Source organism: Archocentrus centrarchus, chromosome 18, assembly GCF_007364275.1.
Source record: "Archocentrus centrarchus isolate MPI-CPG fArcCen1 chromosome 18, fArcCen1, whole genome shotgun sequence".
Lineage (NCBI taxonomy): Eukaryota > Metazoa > Chordata > Actinopteri > Cichliformes > Cichlidae > Archocentrus > Archocentrus centrarchus.
The window spans coordinates 15,521,202-15,539,844 of record NC_044363.1 but is presented as its reverse complement, the minus strand read 5'-3'; the positions used below and the strand labels follow the sequence as shown (position 1 = coordinate 15,539,844).

The 18,643-nt window shown below is 40.4% G+C and overlaps 1 protein-coding gene across 1 annotated transcript; it reads right to left on the bottom strand.

Moving 5' to 3' along the window:
* Nucleotides 1-4,805: 4,805 nt before the first annotated feature.
* LOC115797142 (cerebellin-1-like) lies at nt 4,806-11,372 on the bottom strand. Its single transcript, XM_030753629.1, has 3 exons — nt 10,837-11,372; nt 7,861-7,980; nt 4,806-5,248 (listed from the first exon to the last, which is right to left on the bottom strand). Exons 1-3 carry the CDS (start codon nt 11,140-11,142, stop codon nt 5,051-5,053), a joined length of 624 nt encoding a protein of 207 aa, XP_030609489.1. The 5' UTR covers nt 11,143-11,372; the 3' UTR covers nt 4,806-5,050.
* Nucleotides 11,373-18,643: the final 7,271 nt, after the last annotated feature.

Sequence of the window (18,643 nt, the reverse complement as noted above, 5' to 3'; positions counted from 1 at the left end):
AGTGTATTTGTTAGGGGCTAAGATTTAAAATACGTGTCAGAATTATCCTTTAACACTGAAGACATATGTGTAGAAATAAAAAGGAAACATTAATTTTTTTTGCTGTTTTTCTAAGAAAAAATCTGATATCTTAATAAAGTTGTACTCAAATGTTCTGGTGTTATAGTTCCTTTACATTTTTTTAATGTTCTTTTTGTCTGGTTTTGTCTCATTTTAGACACAACATAAATGAGTTCCTTGAGGTGACAGCAGGTTTAAAATCACATTTTCACATCAGAGCTGCAACAATTGACTGCAAAAAACAAACAAACAAAAAACTCTGTTGCATAATAATAATAGTAATAATAATAATTAAGGGCAGCAAAGGGGTGGTTAACATGGTTGCCCCATGATTCAAAGCCACTGGTCAGCTGGGGCCTTCCTGTGTGGAGTTTGCATGTTCTCCCTGTGCCTGTGTGGATTCTCTTTGGGTTCTCTGGCTTCCTCCCACAGCCCAAAGACATGCATGTTAGGGTAAATGGTGATTCAAAATTGTCCATAGGTGTGAATGTCTGTGTTAGTCCTGTGACAGACTGGCAGCCTGTGCAGGGTCTGCCTCGCTTTTTGGGTATGAATGGATAAGAAACACTAAAACTGTCAAAAATTATTTTTTTTGGTCTTATATGGTAGAAATTGCCCCCCCCCCCCCCCATATCTAAAACAGTAACTGACAAAATGAAGAATGTGCCATCTACTGTTAGTGAAGAGTATGACAGAAACACAATAAATAAGAAGGCAAAGTTCACTTTAAGCTATCAATCAGAAAAGTACTGTGGAGTTTTAATTGTTTAAGTAATCCATTAAACACAAATACATATCAAATGAAATAATCCACTTTCATAATTATCTTTCATAATTAAAAATCTCTGTAGAAGATTTCTCAAGCCACCTTGAGAAAAACCATGTTTTTAAACCAGGGCTATCAAATATATGGCCCACGGACCAGAACTGGCCTGTTAAAAGGTCCAATTCAGCCACAAAATATGAAAATTGCAAAATATGAAAATTACAAAAGAGGGCAAAATTTGGGGATTTTTCACTGCATTTTCATCTGAACTGCTAAATTCCACTTATCCAGAGGTCTGAATGGGTTTGGCAAAAACATCACCCACAGCTTGTGTTACCGTTAACAATGATAATGGAATAAAATCAAGGTGATCAGCTGCTGGTCCTTTCTCTCTAATCTTACATTTTCGTTTTTCCTTGATTGTGTTTAAAGCCTGAGGAACCATGCTGAAAGATTTCTTTTATTTACTACAGTATTTATTAGTATTATTAGTATTTATTTATAATGTAAAACATTGAAAATTGCATTGATTTTTCTTAAGATACATCAGAGTGTACATCATCAGAGTAGCTTATTAAACATTTTAGACACTAACACTTTTGAAGGTGTTAGTTTTAGGTTATTATACATTTATTTTACAGTGCTTAATACATTTATTAGACTACTTACAATAAAAACAAATTGTTTAGAAATCTATCAAAAACAGGTTTAAAAATTAAATTGTTATTTATTAGGAAAATAACAGCCTATCCCAGCTATCATAGGAGGAGAGGCAGGGCACGCCCTGCACAGGTCGCCAGCCTGACACAGGGCTAACACAGAGAGACAGACAACCATTCACAATCACATTCACACCTGTGGGCAATTTAGAATCACCAATTAACCTAACCCCACTAACTGCATGACTTTGGACTGTGGGAAGAACCCAGAGTACCTGTAGAAAACCCACGCGCACAGGGGGAGAACATGCAAACTCCCGGCCAAGGTGGATTCAAACCCAGACCTTCTTGCTGTGAAGCAACGGTGCTAACCACCACACCACTGTGCTGTCCCAACCCCCCCCATTAAATTTTAGCATTAAAAGTATCACTTCAGATAAAGAGTTTGCTCATACACAAATTAACTGATAGATTAACCATTACAGAAACATTAATTTAATCAAGGGCAACTGAGGCATAAACCTTACATTGAGTGGTGATCTAATAAATCTGTTAAACACTGAGCTTAAAATCACACGAGACTCTGTGTGGGTCGTGCTAAAGTGAGTTTGGCATCTTTTGTTCAAACAAAGTCAAAACCGGGGTTTGGAAGGAGCATGAGACCAGTTCCCTTTAATATGGTTAAAGAGATTACTGGCGGTATTCACTGTGTTGCATTGCAAATTTTAGAGAAAGTGAGGCAAGAAAATATTATTGGGATGCAGCAGTGAAGGGGAGGGTTACTCCCCTCCCCTGTCTGTAGGTGGCACTCCTGTTTCTCTCTTCAGTGATGGCTCCAACTACTGACATCCAGCCATGTCCTTGGTGTAATCGATAACTTTGAGTCTACCAAGAAAGTTTTCCATAACTTTTAAGGGCCTAAATATCACATTTGTCTTTTAGTTTCTAATCTAAATGATCATTTTATGAAAAAAAACATTTGTGAGTTTGTTTCCTCTGTGTTGATGATGTGCTTTCCTATGAGTGTTCCCTATCACGTGTTCTGTGATTGTTGTTAACTTTGGAGGCGTTACATGCAGTTTACCTCGCTCTTGGAACCAAAGTCTGTGCTTCATGTCGTTTTTGCACTCCAGACACGACTCTCTAAAGCGCTAACACAAGCCTCTGCTGTGCACCGGGACGTTGACACTAATAGGTTGTGAAGGTCCAGTGTGAACTCAGCAGGCTCCTGGCAGTGGTTTTCTTCTCTACTGCCAATCCTCCATCTGCCACCGGATCCACCGCTGAGAGACGCACGGTCGCTGTGCGTCAGAAGGAGCGACACATTCAGACAGAAATTCATGTATAGTTCATGGCTTTTCTAAAAAAATGTAAAAAAGCTTCAATTTTCATGACTGAAGACCATTTGATGTGAGCAAAGTAGCTGCATTTTTTTATGGGCACAGTAAAAAAAATCTCAAAAGTGAAATATCTCTTACATTTAGTACACCTCCTGGGACAAGCAGCAGGGAGGCCTACTATTTTCAGAACAACCTTCTGTTTGCATAGAGCGATATATAGAGCATATGTAAGCATATGTAAGTGTAATAGTGGGTGTTTGGAAGCCACAGTTGTGTCAGCATTTAACCAAGGACATATGTGGTAAGCAAAATGCAGCCTATGCAAAGGGTAGTAAAGTAAAGGGTTACAGTATGCTCATTAAATAAACAGAAGGATGGTTTTCAAGCTTGTATAGGTTACTATATGAATAAGGTTGGAATAAGGGACTATTATTATTATTATTATTATGGATATTCAAGAGAACTGTGATGTAGTCTGCCTGTAGTTTCCAAATCAAAATCTAAATTAGTCTTTAATGTCTTCCTCTGAATCTCATCACTGTTTTTTTTTTTTTAATATCTCATGCCTTTGGATTCTGTTGAATGTTCAAATTAGGGGCCATGCTGTAAATCAAGGCAGCTGTAGCTGGTTGCTACAGCTACAGCTGCCTTGATTTACAGCTGTAGCTGATTGTTGGTTGTAAGGTCTCACTTCCATTAATTCCAGTCATTGAGCTCCTTTTGGAGCATTTTTAAATATCTGACTAATATTATGGCTTCCTGTGGGGCACAGGTCATCCGTGAAGTTTGTGCTTCAGTTTTGGTGGGTCAGATTCTTGTGTTTTATTATACGTCTGATAAGTAGCATTAATTAGCATGTGTCTGTTTGTAAACTACAGTCTTGTATACGCTATCAGCAGCTTCTAGAATCATCTTTTGCCGCAAAAACTTGAAGTAATCCTTTTCTGTATGACTTTATCAGTTTCTCATATCACTGTGGAGGAATTTTGGCCCATTCATTGCTTCAGTTCATTTAAGTTTGCAGGCATTGCTTTATGCACAGCTCTCTTAAGGTCCCACCACAACATTTCAGTCATGTGGAGGTCTGGACCATTGCAGCACCTTGATTCTTTTCTTTTTTAGCCATTTTGTTGACTTGTTGTTGTGCTTGGTATCATTGTCCACTTGTCCATTGACTGTAGAATATTTTGGTATACAGAGGAGTTCATGGTTGACTCACTGACTGCAAGGTGCCCAGGTTGAATAAAAAATGAAGTCTATTTTGTAAATTTTGGTCATTCATGGCTACCCAGCTTATGCTCATTGGCTTGTGACTGACAAGTTGTTAGCCAATGAGCGTGCTGTTTTTCAGTCAGATCTGCATCCCGCTCATCACATCTGGTTTCAAGACACAAAGAAAACCCTCAGCTCGAGGTTTCAAAAGGGGACTTCCCAAACCAATGGGTGACATCATGGTAGCTACAGCCATGTTTTATACTGTCTGTGGACAAAACAGCTAATCTTTGGATGTCAGCTAGCTAGCTTGCTTGCTGCTAACTTCTAACTTCACCCAACCTTGTGAATCTTCTTTATCATTGCTGTCTGGATGCTTGAGACAACAATAAAGTGTACAGCTACACTGAACACATTATGGGAGATGAAAGATTTTGGATCATATTCTCATTTGTGCTTCAGCATTTATTTCCTTTTAGGAAATGAAGGAGCATTTGGACCTGGAAATAGATGCTAATTACATTTAACAAATGTATGATTGATAGATATAAAAGTAGATGGAGTACCTTTGAAAATTTCTGTGATAAAGCATTATAGCTGGCAAGTTAACACTGAAAATGTTCATTTGTTAATGCTAATAGATAGATAGATGCAGTCAATAGACACAATCATTTTCTTTATTGCAACAAACATTTGGTACTTCTTATTTCATGCATTAAAGGAAAACTGCAAGCAAGCACAGAGTGATGATGTGTCAGACAACAGACAATAAGCCATAAAAGTGCGATGGAAATGGAAAATACATCCAAGATTTTTGGGTGCAGAGTGAATTCACCAATTCATCGATACACATCAAGATGCATCAGTGCAGTTTGATGTATCAGTTAATTCCTCCTCCTTTGTGTCAATGGCTTTAAAAGTTACAAAGTACTTTTTATGTTACACCCACCCACCTCTCCACACCTTTGACTATGACAAGAACATCAGCTCTCTTCATCCTACCTCAGCCAACCCTACAAGGGGAACACCAGAAACCCAGAGAAGGTGGAGTACTTCCACCCTCCCATCAGGTTTCCCCGCTCCAGTTTGAGGTAAGCCTTATCCCCCCTCTCCATAATCACCAGTCCAGCATTGGTGGCAGCTTCCCTGGTCACATCCTGGTCTCCTGCAAAGGCCGAGATCACAGGCCAGCCGTTGAGCACCAGACTCACCTGGGAAAGCAAGATGTCAGATTTTCAGGGAAATTATGGTGAGAGAACAGTGAATTAAATCTGTCTTAGTGAGAAATCAGCTGCCTTATGTACAGAGGTGGGAAGTAACAAAGTACAAATACTTCATTACTGTACTTAAGTACTTTTTTCAGGTATCTGTACTTTACTTGAGTATTTATTTTTCTGACTACTTTTTACTTTTACTCCCTACATTTTTACACAGATATCTGTACTTTTTACTTCTTACATTTCCAAAACAGACTCATTACTTTAGCTTTAACACGTCTGAGAAAAGTTTTCATTTCCAGTCAGTGCGCCATCAAACATGAAACGATCTGAGCCCAAACAGAGGAACAATAACATATAAGAGACAATCATACTGCCGTATCCTCCATCACTGGGGCTCATTGCATACAAAACCGAGGCAAAACTGTATAATTTATGTATAATTTATGTATATTTTATAGCGCTATAATCAGGGGTTACAGTGACTGAGGGCAGATGCCCGTAAGTTGTGCTCGTGGTACTTCAGCATTTAGCTAGCACTACAGAAGAGGAGCGAGCATAAAGAGAGTAACGTGTGGCAGGTAATTTTAAGTGCAACGTTTCTAAATGCTCAACAAATATCAGCACAAAAAGTGTGTGCACTTTGTCACACAGTGTGTCTGCTAGCTAAAGGAACAGCTGCTGTATTTCCAGGGAGAGCAATGAATGAGCGATAACTTCACTCAGATGGACAAAGATGTAAGAAAGAGGAAGGAGAGAGCAGCAGCAGCAGGTCAGCTGATCACAGCCTGCAACATCATTTACTGGAGCTCACAATAGAAAGTTGTGATTCTCCTCCCCATGCAGAGCCACTACAGCTGATCTTAGGGTTCCTCCACCTTCTGAATCCCACTGTAAGCCCTGAGTATCCTCACGTCTGTGTTTAGGTGCAGGCACAGTCACCCTCTACTATGGAGGACACAGAGAATAGAGCTGTGTTTAAATTCCCTTTAACAGTTTGTGTCCTACATAACAGATTACAGCTGAGTGCATTCATTAGGATTACTTCAACTTTTGCCAGAGCAGTTTTTAACACAAGTACTTGTACTTCTACTTAAGTACAGAATGTCAGTACTTTTGCCACCTCTGCCTATGTATCTCTCTATGTATGCACTGTAAGCTGTTAAAAAAGGGAAACAGCTAGGTTTGCTAGACATCTGTAAAGCTCACTAATTCACAAGGAGTTTTCAAAGTGGTTGGGCAAAACTACTTGATTCCATTTAGGCAGTGAAAGGGCTTCATTATGGTTATTAAAACACCACATTAGCCTGTTAAAATACATCCTCCTACAACATTTATCACATCAAAAAGCCCCGTAGTGCCAAGTTCTGCTCCCATTAAAGGAAGACTCTGGTCCATATAGTCAAACCCCTCATATTACTAGATGATCTAGACCAGGGATTCTCAAATCCAGGCCTCGAGGTCCCGTGTCCTGCAGGTTTTAGATGTGTCTCTGCTTTAATACACTGAGTCAAATATAGAAGTCATTAGCAGGACTCTGGAGAACTTGACTGCATACTGAGGAGGTAATTCAGCCATTTGATTCAGGTTTGTTGGATCAGGGACACATCTAAAAACTGCAGGACACCGGACCTCGAGGCCTGGATTTGAGGATCCCTGATCTAGACCATAAGCGGTTACTGACCAAGGCCCTGGTACAGATTTCTCCTCCAAATGTCTGGAGGGATGAATCAGGAATAAACTGGAATAAACTGAACTTTGCAGTCTTAGACAGCCTTTATACTCAATGCATTAGATACTTGGCACACAAACAGTGATTTTGCCATAGGTGTCGTTGCTCAGACAAAACCTCCACATCAGTGCTAGTATACCAGGAGAAGTAAAAACCCAGTGCAGATAAATCACACTTTTTCAAACTGTTGCAACATCTCCCGAGTCTCTGTACTGATATTATTAAAATGGTGGGTAAAAAACAAACATGTTTCATGTCTTCAACTGCGACGGCAGTGGCACAGCATGCCAAGTTATAGAAACTGAGAGGTGCACAAGTGGCTGAAACAACACCTGCTTGCACCATATATGACATATGCCACCATAAACAGGCTATTAGACGTAAAGCTTGTAAACATGGGGAAACAACCAGCTCCAGTCAAATAACATAAAGTCATTCAGAAATATTCATTATTTTATCTATAGTTGTGCTTTAAAGGAAAGTGACCTCTAGTGGCCATGTGAATTAGTACACAGAAAATGGATTTTTTTTGGTGATGTACGCCAACAGAATCTATTCAAAATTAAACAATCAAGATGTGACTGAAGAGCATTTTTTGGTTTTAATTCAGGGGGTTGGACAATAATATTGCATCAGTGGTTAATGAATTACAGCTTTTCATCCCTAGCCTGGGACCTTTTTCAGTATCCCTGAGGTTCCAGATCATCTGGTAATATGTGGGGATCACAGAAGAAATCAGCCTTAAGCATCTCTATGTCAACTATTAATTTACAAACCTTAGAATAGAATCAATCTGCTAACTTTACTTTGGGGAGGAAAACTAGAGCCATTCAGTGTCAGCTGATGCTGTCATCCTTGAAGTTTTTGTTCTTACTTGTATTGTCTGCCGGTTGTAAACTTTGACAACATGAAAGCTGAAGCTGTAGACTCCTTTTCTGGGTGCCACAAAGATGCTTGTCGCTGGATCAAAATGGCTGCCAACGTTCACTAAGATCTAAGGAGACAAAGAGAGAAGCAAAATATTTTAACTAAATGTGCAATCCTTGGTTATTTTTTTTTTGTGATTTTTACTGAGCTTCCACTGTGGTCTTTTATTATTATTATTATTATTTTATTTTTTCAAAATAGCTGGTCAGCTCATCCTCAGAGGAGAAAAAGAGAAAAAGAGAGAGAAAGAACTGGCAGTGGGTCAGTCCGTCATAATAATGCTTGTCAATGAAAGCCTTTTTCTGCAAACATACAATGTACCTTCTGTTTGTACAGTGTGATCAGTGACTGGGGACTTCAGTGGCAATAAATCAAGTTTAGTAACAGCAGATGAGGCTGTATCTATAAATGGCAATGGCAGTCTGTTCTGGTTATTATTAAACTGGCTGGTTGGTCAGTCCACCACTTTGGTTCCCACAATAAACTGTTTTCACACAGATGTTGATGCTCCTTTATGGACTGAATCCTGTGGACTTATATTAAAACACTGACCTTTTACCTTGCATAGCACTGGCGAATAATTTTGTACAGTTATGTGGCTAGGAGGAAGATGCCTATTGATTATATTGCCTCTATAGTACAATAAGGACATTCACATTTGTACTTTTAAATACACGTATTTGCTTTTCAGATCAATATGAAGTTGGTGACTTGTGGACTTTCATTATGGAATTTGGACTTTGTCCACTAAAGTTGCCAATGACCAATTACCTGCAAAACTATTGACATATGAGTTTCAGCTACTGTATGCTGCGTGTTTAGTGTTATTGTTGATGTGCTAATATGCTAAACAAGTCAAACATTATACTGGGTGAAGATGCATGTGACACACGGATGCTAGCATTTAACTCAGGGTGTCTCTGCACATAACTAAAATCTCACTTAGTGAACAATGCAAGCATGAATGTACAGACAGATATCACTGGATCAATCTGATAAAAACCAAAAAAAAACAAAAACCTGACTTAAAGTCTTGCACATGCTCATTTCTACTATCTGACACGAGGCACACAAGTGTTCTTGAAGTTACATACACTGTAGGACTGTTTCTGCTTTGTTTGTCTTGTTTGGGCATTTTTATAACTTAAGCAACACCAAACAATCTGCAGGGACTATTCTTTTTTCATATACTGTTGTACTCTTTTAAGTGGCATATGCACAACACTCTAATTTCCTTCAGTCATTTTACTTGCTGTGATTGAAGGGCAGATTCAGTCAATGCACCATTTCATAGCATTTCAGCCAGTCCTGAGCATTAGCCTAACCCTAATCATTATGCATAAAATTTTAAAAGAACTTTAGACCTGGCTATTTATAGGGAGAGGTTTTTTAGTGTAGTGGTTTACGCATAACAAGCTGGAGACAAAGTTAGAGATGCAAGGCTGAGATGGTTTGGACATGTACAGAGGAGGGATAGTGGATATACTGGAAAAAGGACGTTGGAGACAGAGCTGCCGGGCAGAAGAAAAAGAGGAAGACATCAGAGGAGGTTCATGGAGGCAGTGAAGGAGGACACGCAGGGGGTTGGTGTGAGAGAGGAGGATGCTAGGAATAGGGTAAGATGGAGGCAGATGCTCTCCTGTGGCAACCCCTAAAGTGAGCAGCTTAAAAAAAAAGAAGACTAGCAAAAGATCCCTGGTTCAGTTGCAGGAAGAGACACAGATACCTTTGGGGTTGTGTCAGGAAGGGCATACTGTGTAAAAATCTGCCCAATCAAACATGCAGAGCTGTCCCTGTTGTTCTAATCTTTATGCTACGATGTAAAGTTTTGTTTAGGCAATAGTGTGCTCTTACTTTTTCCTTCCAAGATGAAAATGCACCTGTACACAAAGGGACATAACCAGAGAGACTGAATGATCTCCATACATATAGAGCTGAACGTCATTATTACTGTTAGACCATAAAGCGCCTGCACCAGGTGGAAGACCTTCTCAAAAGACTGGAGGCTTTTGTGGCAGCAGATTCATGCCAGGGGTTTTGGAATGAGAGGCTTATTATTTGGATTATTATTATTATTTATTTGGATGGGTATAATATTACACTCTTATTTATTTTATTTATTAAATGCTTATTTATTTATTTTAAGCTTGAAAAGCCACTGGAAAAATTTGATCCAAAGACAATCCAGTCCAGTATAAAAAGTGTGATTACTGAATTTATGGGCTTTTGCGAGGGTTTTATTGTCACTACAAATGTCTGAAGTTTGGATTTTTGTGTTTGTTGGATTTCTGGTTTCCTGTGTTGTTTTCTTTATTCTAGTGGAGTGGTCCCCGACCCCGTTTTTTTTTTTTTTTTTAATGCATCCTGTGGTTTTGGTCATGTCTTGGTTTCTAGTAGCTGCAGCTGCCTCATCTTTCTATGTTTGCCTTTATGGCCCTGGTCCATGTCTCCAACTCAGCATGTTTCCTTTGGGCTGTTTTCTTGTCTCTTATTTATTAAATGTTTGTTTTCATGTCTGTATCATTCCTGTTTGGTTGTTTCCTCTTTTACACTGAAAGTTTGTTTTGCTTCCTGTCTCTGTCCTCGACCATCCTGATTGTCTCCACCTGCCTCAGTCTTCCCTTCAGTCTGTGTCACAGTGTCTGTTATACTTCCCTGCATGTTATCCTGTGTTGATTGGATTTTTATCTGTGTGACATTTTTGGGGGAAAAAGGCTAGTTTTCTGCCTGCAGTGTCCTACATTTGGATCCTCTCCACATTCATCTGAAACAAAATGTAGTTTATAATCTTTAAAAAAGCAAATTTATACCGACAATTGTTAGACTGCGGTGTAAGGTGAAGCATTATTCTTGCACCATACTGTTTGACATTTTTGCTTCTTTTGGGAGGAGCTCCGACAAAAAACACAATTCTTAAACCCACCTGGTCAAAGTAGATGGTCATAGTTCGGTTGCTCATCTCTGAGGGTTCGTGGTTGGTGTTACGAATGGCTGAAAATGCCACCCGACCAGTTCCTGACCTCACTGACATGCCCAGGGCATTACCTGATGGCTCTGCTGACGGGGTGGAGTCACACACCACCAGACACTTTCCCTCCAACACAATCGGCTCTGTGTCATTCTGGCAGCTGACCCCTGAGGGCCCCCGATGGACGAGCAGCAGCAGTCCAACAAAAAAGACAGAGCGGAGTTCAAGGCAGGGTGTAGAGGTGAACGACAGACAAGACATTTTTTGTGCTTCTACTCCAGAATGGTCACCACAGCTCTTCAGCAAGAACGTTATCTTCTTGGCGGGCACCTCACTTTACCAGCAGGGTCATAATTTCACCTGGAAAGAAAATATCAACCGGGGCTTTGTCTCATCTCTTGGGAGATTAAATGATTCAGGTACTCCTCAGCTGGCTTACTATGGCTGACAGGAAGTCTGTAAATGTACAGAATAGGTGGCGGTGTCCAGTTCCTCACACTACAGCAGGGGTGGCCATCAGCCAACTGGGTGTAGACTCAGAAGTCCAGGCTGGTGCGAAGATTTTTAGACCTTCAGGCCTGCAAATCAGTGGAACACACGACACAATTATGCACACTGAAACAGTGCATAAAACTCAATGTGACTGGACTACCAGATAATATTTGACTTCTGCAGTTCAGTTTTTTTCTGATAACTTTTCCATTCAAATGATTCACATTGAAAGATACAAACAAAAGGCAAACAATTGCTGTCTCCACCTTACTGCAACTAACCTATACTGATGGATAATCAGCTATTTTTATATATGGATGTCTTTAGTCATTTTAAACAAGTTCATACATCTAATTAAAAAGACACTACAACTTTTCTGCTGTTTTTACACCCTAAATATTAAGCATAAAGAAAGTCATTATCATTCCTTTTTGCGTTTAGAAACACTACATGACAATCCCAAAAACAGGCTCAAAATCCACCCAGATGGAGGAAATTTGCTGCTAAAATAGGTAAACACAGCGTGGTGCGCTGGAGAAAGTTGTCTGGTATGACACAGCTGAAATCTCTCAGACCTGCATTGCTGTAAATGTAATATAAATCCAACGCAGTGCTCTGCCATGTCACTGCGTAATCAGTGGTGAGAATATTAATAGAAAACTGCTTTATGTTGACGAGCAAAATAAATAGAAGTGATGAGGTAATGGTTTGGCCAGGAAGGGGCCCACGTGAGCGATGCCAGCTGGACTCAGGAGGGGAGTACAGCGGACTATCACAATCCCACCACCGAGAGGCCATCTGTGGGTAAACACTCCCACTCATTCACCTTGTGCACCTTTCCAATTTAATCCCTCTCTCTTTGCACTTGCATTCCTTTACACTAACGCACTCACTGTGATAAAAAGCTGTCCACCACCATTTTAAGAAGCAAACACAGAGATTCAGACCAGTACTTTGATAAATTATAAAACGTAGTTTAAATGTATTAAAATGTTCCAGTTAGAGATGTTGTTAGGTGATGCCCCACAGTCCCCCCGGGCAACATGCCGCAAGACAAGAAGTACAAGAAATGTAACAATAATGACCCTAAAAGCAATAATCTATAGATGCTACATCACCCACCTTTCACTTCATCAGCGCTCCTCCTGCAGCAGCATACAGGAACCAGCTTGCCTCAGTAAAGTTAGAGCATCGTTTCCCAGTTACCTTCAGCTTTATCTCTGCTCCTCTCCCTCTTTCTCACACTCTCTCTCTCTCACTATATCTCTGTTCCAGGGAACCCCTGTGTTTGAGCAGACGTTTAATCACATCATGAGCATCGCCATCCTTCTGTTTCCACTGTTGCTCGACCCTCCCCCACTGTACTTCCCCCCCCTCCTTCTCATCCTCTTTTTTTTTGTTTTACTTGAGATAACACACAAAGGTTGGTGAAACACAAATTTATGCATATTCCTGCTATGATTTTTAGATGGACACATGCTTTTGCTTTCTTTTCTGTTAAAAAACCCACAATGGTGGGTCCTCATATTAAAAGAGCAAGAATATAAAAACACTTCACACACTCAGGTTTTTCTTCAAAAGCTTTGCTTTTATTTTTAGTTTCAGAACTTTTATGTCAAGTAAAGTAATATCTTGATAGTATTTTATAGAAAATCATTTGAATAATAAAACAGTTAAGAATAGTTGGGGAAAAAAACAACACTTTGCACTCACATTTAACAACTTACTCCAATCTTACAGGCTTAAAGGGTTTTGCATGTTGGCCATTACAGATTATAATGGAAATAACTCAGTATTTTAGCCTGTGGCAGAGTTACTTGATAAGAGGCTGTCTATCTGTGTACACTGTTTTCTGAACAGTGAGCAATAACTTTAAAATTTAAAGTTCAGCTTATTTTTAGTGGCTACAGGAATGAGTGTGCACAGACCACAAAAGATCCTGCATGAGATTCACGCTACAGTGTTTGTGCTGCTTCCACCTTAAATGTCTCCTAACAGACTCTTTCAGTCCTTTAAGGCAGGCTCACTTCTATGGTTTCAGCAGGAACAACCATTGTGATTGTCTAGTTGAAGCACTTGTTCAAACCAAAATTGGTTCAAAAATAAAAAAAAATATTAGTTAGCATCACATCATACAGCTAATTCGATGCTTCTGTCCTGTTCTTCCCTGACACCTCCCTCGAGAGGACATATAACCACCGGGGTGACGTTTCTCCCATTGTGTTGAACACAGGGGTTAAAGTATGGGTAGAGAGGCTCCCTGAAGCTGCACCTGCTGTAAGTATAAATGTGAGTCTTTGCCTCTGCGTCATAGAAGGACACAGACCCTTCCTCATAGTCCAGGAATATGCCGACTTTCTTTAGGATTTTGTAAAGGTTGAGGGTGACTGAGGGCCCTGTGCAGGCGCTGAGACTGCCACCTTTTCTGCGGCAGATGGCCCAGTAACCGCTGTCAGGACGAACCATGATGGCACCTTTCCTGTTGATGGACTTCTGGGCCACACCTAGATCCCAATCTGTTTTATCCCCAACCTGAAACACAGCGTACAGAGAACAGAATTAAATGAGCAGCAAGGAAAAAGAAATCCAGCAATTTATCCAATTTATCCAGTTTCAGTTTCTTCTTAGTAAAAACTGTGCAATGTTTTTTTTTTTTAATATTTCCTAGGAAAATGGGGAATAGGTGCAGCGATTTGTTTAGTATGTCAGATGCATCTCTCAGGTCCTGTGTCAGGCCTTTGTCAGATTTTTTTCCTGTTTCTTTAGGACTTGACTTTCAGACACTGATCATCTGCTGTAGATAGCTTTTTAGGCCTGACACTTCTTCCTCAATTTTGTAAGGACAAACTGCACATTGTGCTAAAATGTGCCAAGTTTTCTGCTAGTAACTCTTTGGGAATTGCCTTTTTGTTGCCAAAATCCTATTTTATGCTATCAAACTGTGTTTTCTTTGGCAATTTTCAGAGATTGAACTAAAGAAATGAGAACAAAATGCATGTTTTTGTGATTGCTAGTAACAGCTAAGTCTTTGTTTTCTCTTATGTTTTTACACAATACTGGTTCGTCCCTTGAGTCAGGAGCCTTCTTTATGCTAGAATGATTAATAGCTCAGTGTTAAAGGCTTAAACAAAAGACATTCCTCTGAAAATGGTCAGGTACAAGGACTGGACTGAAAATGAGTGAAAAATCAGCCAATGTCCAAAGAAAAACTCTGAAAGACATTCAGTCTTGCTGAGTCTGAGACCAGTTTAAAAATAAATCAAAGAAAGTCTGGCTCCTTGGAAGCAAAATCTAAAGAAATGAGGGGTGGCTCAAGACTTTTGCACATTACTGTATTTGTGAAGGCTATCAAACTAACATCTTTAGCAGGTTATCATTTGAAGTAGAAAATCCAGAAAGGAGAGCTTTCTGGATTTGGTAAATCAGTAAAAACTGATTTACCAAAAGGTCAAAGGCCAAAGAAATCTTTATTATCCCCCAAGGGGGCAAATAGTTTTGCAGCTAGCAGTGATATTAAAATAACAATCCTGACTCACAAACATAAGAATAAAAGTTTTTAAAAAAATCACCTCGTGTTATTTAATGAACCTATTGCCACAGTAACAAAAGAGTTTTTGAACCTATTGCTCCTTGACCGTGGCACCACATGTATCTGCGGCCTGAGGGAAGTAACCTGAAGTGGCCATGAAGAGGGTGGCTGGAATCAGCCAGGACAAAGCGGGCTTACCTTAAGAGCCTGACTTTGTACACATCCCCCAGGTTGTTCAGGGAAACCCCTGCAATGTTGCTGCACAGTTTCACAATTCCCTGGAGACGTTTTCGATTCCTCAAATTTAAAAGCCCGTACCGACACAAAAGGAAAAGTTAAAACAGATTCTATAAAACAAAGAAAACATTCTCATAAAATTATGGTCAACATTAAAATTTCAGAGCTTACAACAAAAATATAGTCTCTGATGGGCTTTCTTGCACATGGCATCAACCTGTGATAAACTTGAGTTTATCATCAGAGTGCCAAGGTACTTGTACTGATTAACCACCTCAACTGATTGGTTGTTGATGGTTACAGGAAAAATGACTGGATTTTTACCAAAATTTATAATCATTTCCTTTTTTTTCCTGACATTAATATCAAGAAAGGAAGACTTACACCACTGTATGGCATCATCAACCACTGGACAACGGTCAGAGTCTCCATGGCTCACCAAAGAGAGGACAACAGAGTCATCAGCAAACTTCAGTATGTGATGCCCTGTGTACCTGCTCCGGCAACCATTTGTGTATAAAACAAATAAAAGACGTGATAAAACACAACCTTGAGGGAATCCAGCGGCTGATATAAGAACATTTGATAAAACGCCACTGACCCTCACACGTTGTGACCTATTTGTTAAAAAGTCCAGCAACCAACATATTAGTGTGGGACTGATGTTATAAACTAGACACTTATTTGATTTCAACCCCATAACGGACTTCACCCCTTCCCAAGCAGGCTGAGATTTACCTGCTTTGAGCATGCATGCAACTTTGTCCTTATAATTTTTCTTGGCAAGTTTAATTTCCCTTTCCACCTGATTTTGTAATTTTTTTGTACTGGGTTTCGTCACCTCCATTGAAACTAATATTTTGTAGGTTAATATCCCTCTTGAGAGATTTGGTGACCCATGGCTTATTGTTTGGATAAACAACAATACACTTCTGAGGAATAATCAACTCTTCACAGAACTTAATGTAGGCAGACACCGTCTTTGTGAGTGTATCTAAATCTTCGCAAGTACACAGGCCGGACAGGCCGGAGCATTTCTGAAATGCTCCACTTTGGACCCCTTTTCCAAAACGCATCATTTTCACTCTGTTCCCATGTCAACAGGAGGCCGAAACGCATCAAAACGACGCAGTTTTCATTTTGAAACAATGTCGTGTAAACGGGGCCTAACAGAAGGGTGCACATAACACCCATTCTATCCCCTCCACATTGACTATCTGTCAAATTGAGCATTGATTTTAAAATTTTAGTCTTAAGTTTTAGAGCTTTTAATGGACAGCCCCCCCAGTATATCACTGAAATTTTGACCCCTTTTTTCTTCAGGCTGCAAAGGCCTCCTGAAGGTTCCGAGTTTAAAACTTGGGGGAAAGGGGGGGGTGGGGTTGGGTCTGTCTTACAGGTAGCGTTAGAGACGAAAGTAGTAAAACTCTTCTCCAGTAACCTTACTTCTGCCAGACATTTTATTGCAGTTGGTGTAACATGTTTCAAAGTAATGCATTACTTTACATTTTTATTTGTGAAGGAAGACACCTGAAACTCTTTAATTAAAAAAATTTTAAAAACAATTTTATAATACAAGTGCTATCTACAAGCACTAGCAATTCAAAAACAGTTGGACAGAGCCGTGGTTTAGACTTGGCCTTCTCAGACTGGTTCGTCCAGTGGTTGGTTCTGACATCATGGCATAAGCTTCTCCAATCAGCAATAAGAGCTCCATAAAAGAACCACCTTCCTCCCGCACATGTTCCTAATCAGGGGCGGGCTGGGGTTGAAATTCAGCCCGGAAGCTTGGTTTGGAGAGGCCTTTTATCCGATCGTACAACGGAGCAGCAAAAGGGGGAAAAAGATCATCAACCACCCCTTAGCTGGTGTCTCCCCCTTTACCTCTCCTAATGGGTTGCTGGCTGGGCTGTAGTGTCAATTCTGACAGCAAATTTTGATTTGGTTTTAGTCATAGTCTTTTGAGGAGATGGTAATTTAGTTTTAGTCATAATTTAGTCATCTGAATAGTTTTAGTTTTAGTCTAGTTTTAGTCGACGAATTATCGTAAGAATATCCATCCATTCACCCATACATCCATTCTCTTCCGCTTATCTGGGGTCGGGTCATGGGGGCATCAGCCTAAGTAGGGAACCCCAGACCTCCCTCTGCCCAGTCACCTTGACCAGCTCATCTGGAGGGACCCTGTTGTGTGTTGTGGCAAGAAAGGATGCGATCACAGTGCTGTTAACCTGGTTCCATTTAATGACGAGAAATGTCAGTCGTTACAGCTCACATAGCGGTAACCAGTGGCAACCAACGGCAGGACAAAACAATGACATAACCCCCAGCGCGCATGCGCAAAACCCAGAACCACGGCATCTGTGAAGGCTCAATATTACTGTGTGCACACTGCACAGTCAATATTCTACAGACCCCAAAGCGTTCCCAGGCCAGCTGAGAGATATAATCTCTCCAGTGTGTCCTGGGTCTACCCCGAGGCCTCCTCCCGTTGGGACATGCCCGGAACATCTCACCCAAGAGGTGCCCAGGAGGCATCCTAGTCAAATGCCTGAGCCATCTCAACTGGCTCCTCTCGATTTGGAGGAGCAATGACTCTACTCTGAGCCCCTCCCGAATGGCCGCACTCCTCACCCTATCTCTAAGAGAGAGGCCAGCCACCCTTCAGAGGAAACTCATTTGTGCTGCTTGTATTTGCGATCTTATTCTTTCGGTCACTACCCAAAGCTCGTGACCATAAGTGAGGGCAGGAATGTAGATCAACGCAGATCAATCAAGAGCTTTGCTTTTACACTCAGCTCCTTCTTCACCATTACAGACTGGTTGCAGCATCTGCATCACTGCAGATGCAGCCCTGGTTCGCCCTGAAACAACCGGTCATTCGGGAAAACTCCCAAACCTCCCCATGGCCACCACGCCCCTGTTCCTAATCATGACAAGGCAGTTTAATGCTCTTTAGCAACAGGGAGCGGTGACCTACACACACCCTTCCCTCCTTAGATACAGATGTACATATTTTGGCAAAACCTTTAAGGGTAACATAAACATATTGTTCTTTGACACCGAGAAGGCCTGACGTTAGTCTAGCACAATCTATTTGTCGCTCTCTGTCTAATGTATTATTTAAATGTCTATTATTTGCTTCAGCCACTGTTTAATTAGTTAATTTACAGATGTTTACTTTTAAACATTTGTCATTTTAACTCATTGGGTAAAAAATAAAACCCCAGCACTTGTGTTGGAAAGGTTTTCCACTGTTCTGTGTGATGGGTGGCTTGAAAAATAACAAACAAAAACCAAAAACTTTTCCTTCCTGCCCACTTGGGCTACAAACAGCTGATGCTTGTTTCTACACAGAAAATGGTGGAGCAGTTTACCAATTTTGTGGAGTGGAGATCTGGACATTTTGTTTGTTTTTGTTGCACAAGACACACACAAAACATAAGGTGGTAAAATAACAGTTGTACAGGGCAGATTTCTTCCAGGGCGTTATCCTTATAACAC

Coding starts and splice junctions, on each gene's coding strand:
- LOC115797142 (XM_030753629.1), bottom strand. CDS start 11,142: ATGTCTTGTCTGTCGTTCACCTCTACACCCTGCCTTGAACTCCGCTCT. Junction 7,981..10,836: donor TGACCATCTACTTTGACCAG/GTGGGTTTAAGA, acceptor TTGTCTCCTTAG/ATCTTAGTGAACGTTGGCAG. Junction 5,249..7,860: donor ACAACCGGCAGACAATACAA/GTAAGAACAAAA, acceptor TTGCTTTCCCAG/GTGAGTCTGGTGCTCAACGG.